This window comes from Pinus tabuliformis, chromosome J, assembly GCF_031772625.1.
Source record: "Pinus tabuliformis cultivar Carrire ecotype Pingquan chromosome J, CPIR1, whole genome shotgun sequence".
In the NCBI taxonomy this organism is placed as follows: Eukaryota; Viridiplantae; Streptophyta; class Pinopsida; order Pinales; family Pinaceae; genus Pinus; species Pinus tabuliformis.
Window position 1 is genome coordinate 1,088,994,840 of NC_142295.1, and position 4,643 is coordinate 1,088,999,482.

The 4,643-nt window shown below is 37.9% G+C and overlaps 1 protein-coding gene across 1 annotated transcript; it reads right to left on the bottom strand.

The window, feature by feature from the left end:
- Positions 1-1,785: 1,785 nt before the first annotated feature.
- LOC149230814 (heat shock 70 kDa protein 1-like) lies at positions 1,786-3,721 on the bottom strand. Its single transcript, XM_089381424.1, has one exon. The coding sequence runs from the start codon at positions 3,661-3,663 to the stop codon at positions 1,786-1,788; it is 1,878 nt and encodes a 625-aa protein (XP_089237550.1). The 5' UTR covers positions 3,664-3,721.
- Positions 3,722-4,643: the final 922 nt, after the last annotated feature.

The following is a 4,643-nucleotide window of genomic DNA, read 5'->3' on the forward strand; positions in this document are numbered from 1 at the left end:
CTAGGGCTTGTTATAACCCTCCTTGACTGCGTCCTCTAGGTTATGTGTAAAAGCTAGGGTTGTGCGAGGACTGTGTCTAGGGCTTGTAGAGGGCAGCATGTAGGCCTCCTTCCCTCTTGCATTTTAGGGCTACTCCCTCTTAGATTTCTCTCACACTAAAACCCAAAACAAATGGAGACAAATCAAGAGTGGAAGTGTGTATGAAATGACTTTCAAGTCATCTTCTTTTATACTAAAACATTGACCACATGTGGAGTTTATTTGGTTGTTGGCCAACCTTGACGAATTGTCTTATAACACAAATAAATTCATAACTCCAAGAATACTTATTGGAATCAGATGATCTTTAGATCAATCCTACATCTCTCAATGAGAGGAATCCAAGAAAAATATAAGCTGCCATAGATAAGATGACCCACAGAGAGTTTGGCCCTAGTTGCCAATTTTAACATTCTACAATCACTATAAGCCTATATGTAAAGCTCGAACATGTACAAGTGTTAAGCTAGACACTTGTTTAAGTTTTCAATTCTCAAATCATTGCCAAATAGATTGAATAAAATAACAATAAGACAACTTCTCAATGAAGAAATATTATTGAACGTCTTGTGTTTACAAAAAGATGGCAGCCAAACAATTAGAAAGAAACCTTGAAGCATGTATTTAATAATTTATTTAAGCCATGCTCTTTCCATCTCCAACCAAGAAATCAACTTATCTTAAGGGAGGGAGAGACCAAACCATTTCTCAAGAAATGGATGATCCATACAAATACTGTAGCATGCATACAACTCTAAGACAGAGGTCATAGTGACCCATGAGTAGGATACGCTGCTTGTGACTTGGAGGTGCATGTGGCTTGTAGGAGAGGCATATGGTCTCAATTCATCCATTAATTATTTTATAAGGGTTTGTTTTAGATATTTGATTACTTGAATACAACAATTAGAAATGGCAATTTGGCTAGGAAGTTGTGATATCTCTATTATTTTAGTCATTAATGTCAATTAGTTAAATGGATAGATACATAAATTCTCTAGTTGCTAGATTTCATCAATTGCTAATGGCCAGTGAATTTTTGTAGAAGTTATAAAGCTATAACTAGGAATGGATTTTCACACTATCAAGATAACACAATCAACAATTAAATACAAATAATTACTTCCAGTAACCCATACACCAAATTAAAATGCCACACATTTTACCATAATAATCCATTGAATATAAAAGATATATGAAATTCATCCTACAATGATAAAAGCACACACATAATTAATATAGAGATTTTATGGCTCAAAAGGCAGCCACAACAACACATTTGCAGGGGAAAAATATACTGGCTGATTAGAAAAGTTTGACAACTACATAAAAGGATGGTGCCCACAGAGGAAGTTGGTATTTACAGAAAAACAATAAACAACCGTTAACAAAACCAACCGAAATTCTCCAAATGAGCACGTACTCGATATAAACTTCTAGTAAATTCCAAATGAAATGAGCGCATACTCTATATATTCCAGTAAATTCAGTTACAAGATTTAAAGAACCTCATTTGAAATCACATCACAAGATCACAATTCACAAGCTTGATTGTTCAGAGATAAGCTTTCAAAAATACGACGGTTACCATATACCAGTGCTACAGCATTAGCTAACGTCAAATGCAATATTTGATATAAACACACTAAAATCTAAATATTGGTCTGTAACAAAGTAGACAGATGAATGTTGTAGAAGACTCAAAAAGGTAAAATGGAAACTTAGCGAGATGATTTAGAATTTGAGTCAAGTTGCCCGCCCCTTTTGGCTCTTGTCTATCTTTCTGCATAACCTTCTAACATCCTCCATCTTCTCTGCTAATTCATCCTTAACTGCATTCTCATTTTCACTGAGCCACTCTTCTGCCTCCTCAAGACCTGCTTCCATGTTTTCAACATCTTCCTTCTGCAAATCTCCCCATAGTTTTTCCTTATTCAACTTTTTCTTCATGTCGTAGATGTATTGATCCACTGCATTCCTCAGTTCCACTCTTTCCTTCCACTCTTGATCTTCATCTTTTAGTTTCTCTGCCTCTGCCATCATTTTGGCAATCTCATCATCACTCAACCCACCGCTCTGATTCGTCATGATCATCGCCTCTTTTATTCCACTTGTCTTATGCTCAGCTGACACCTTCAGAATTCCGTTCGCATCGATCTCTAGACTTCCGATGATTTTGACCTCGCCTCTAGGTGCACGCGGAAGTCCCTTCAAAATAAATTCGCCCAAAAGATTATTGTGTTCGACATTAGGCCTTTCCCCTTCATACACGCTTACTCTTGCACTTTCCTGATTGTCATACGCAGTAACATAGCTGCCCTCCCTTCTAACGGGAATTTGTGTATTTCTTGGAATCAATACGCTCATAATACCCCCACCAATTTCAACTCCTAGACTGAGGGGAGTGACATCTCGAAGTATGAGGTGTGCTGCTGTGCTATCGCCATTCAACACCGCAGCCTGCACAGAAGCACCATAAGCTACAGCTTCATCAGGATGGATGGACTTACACAACTCCTTCTGGCCGTCGAAGAAATCTTTAAGCAGCTCCTGCACTTTGGGTATTCGCGTAGAACCTCCCACTAAGACAATTTTATCAATCTGGGTTTTTCTCATGCCAGCATTCTCCATGCACTCTTCAACAATCTCAATGCATTTTTCAAACAGATCAGTGTTCATCCGCTCAAACTTTGCTCTTCTGATTTTCGAATGAAGGTCCTGGGTTTCATGAAGACAGGGTACTTCAACGATGGTCTCCACACTTGAAGACAGCTCTCTCTTTGCCCGCTCACATGCACTGCGAAGCCTCCTCAGTCCTTTTGCATTTCTTGCTATGTCTGCTTTGTATTTACTCTGAAATTCCTGCACAAAATGGCTGACCATTCTGTTGTCAAAATCCTCACCTCCTAGATGGGTGTCCCCTCCAACGGCCTTCACCTCGATTTTGTGGTTTTTAATATTAAGTACAGCAACGTCAAAAGTCCCTCCCCCCAAATCGAAGATGAGGACGTTCTCACCGTCGTCTGATGAATAAGCTTTCCTGTCAAACCCATATGCAATTGCAGCAGCTGTCGGTTCATTTAATAATTGTAAGACATCCAAACCTGCTATCTTACCTGCAATTTTAGTGGCCTGCCTTTGGGAATCGTTATAGTAAGCAGGAACGGTAATCACGGCTTTACTTACCTGACAACCGAGGTATTGTTGGGCGATTTCTTTCATGTTCTGCAACACCATTGACGATATTTCCTCAGCTTGAAAGGTTTTCTGATCTCCTTTGAACGAAACTTGGATGAGAGGCTTGTCATTAGGTCCGCGTGCAATAGAAAATGGCCACACACACTTATCACTTTGCACAGATGAATCCGAGAAGCGCCTGCCAATCAACCTCTTGGCATCAAAGACGGTGTTTTCAGGGTTGGTAGCGGCTTGATTCTTGGCAGGCTGCCCGATAAGGCGTTCATTTTGTGTGAAGGCAACCATGGAGGGAGTAGTCCGATTCCCCTGTTCATTGGCGATGATATCAACTCTGTCGTGATCACCACGCCAAATACCCACACAACTGTAAGTGGTTCCCAGATCGATGCCGATAGCCTTACCACCGTCACCCTGAGAAGAAGCCATGGACGAAAAAATTGACTGAGAGGAGAGGAACCAGCACACCTCGAAAAGAAAACAGAGCGTTGAGTGCAGAGGATTTGGCATTTGATAGAAGAGTAATAGAGGAATATATAAAGATAGGGCAGCCGGGCACGCCTGCGCTTCCCGCCGAATCTCTTTTCAAATCGTTCTCTTGCTTGCGCGGTTTTCGTTATTGACACCGACTCCCCAGTCCAGAGATAAGTTGGGAGTTGGAACTTTGGAAGCAAAAGCCAATTGTTGCGCATTAATGATATTTATCTTATGTTTTGTTTTTTACTTAGATTTGTTTCAGTTTACCTAGATTTGTTTCCTTATTTCATTTAGATTGAGTTTAGATTTAATGGAAAAATCACTTGTTTATATATCGCTCTAATTGAAAAAGATTTGGTCATAAGTGAGATTCGATGATTCGGTCATAAATGGGAATGATAATTTGATTAAACACTAAATTCTTCTATATCAGAGAATTGATTTACATTTTATTAATATTTTAAGGGTTGAACTAACGCCATCAACAGGGTTCATACTGTTTTGTCTTTGTGAATAAATATCAAATCATATTCAGTATCGTCCAATAGCATTAATACAGTTATAAATCTTAAATAATATTACTAAATAAATAAAACTTTAAGTTCATTGACACAAGGATTACTTAAACGTATTTAATGCCAATTTATTGGTGGTTAAAGTTTATGCAGAGCTTCAATTATGGTGTTATGATATAATTAATGTTTCGCGATGGAGGTTCTAATGAGAGTGATACAATTAATTAATTGTTTCGTAATTAATTTTAATTTTTTTTTCTATAAAGTTGAGTTATTTACTTTAATTAAATACATTCACATTTATCTGGGAAATAACAATAGCTAACCTAATAATGATTTAAAAAAATATATAGATAATTCGTATTTATCTAGGAAATAACAACATCTATTTTAATAATGATTGAGAAAAAATACCCT

Bases quoted from the DNA above. Each gene is read 5' to 3' on its own strand.
- LOC149230814 (XM_089381424.1), bottom strand. From the start codon at position 3,663: ATGGCTTCTTCTCAGGGTGACGGTGGTAAGGCTATCGGCATCGATCTG.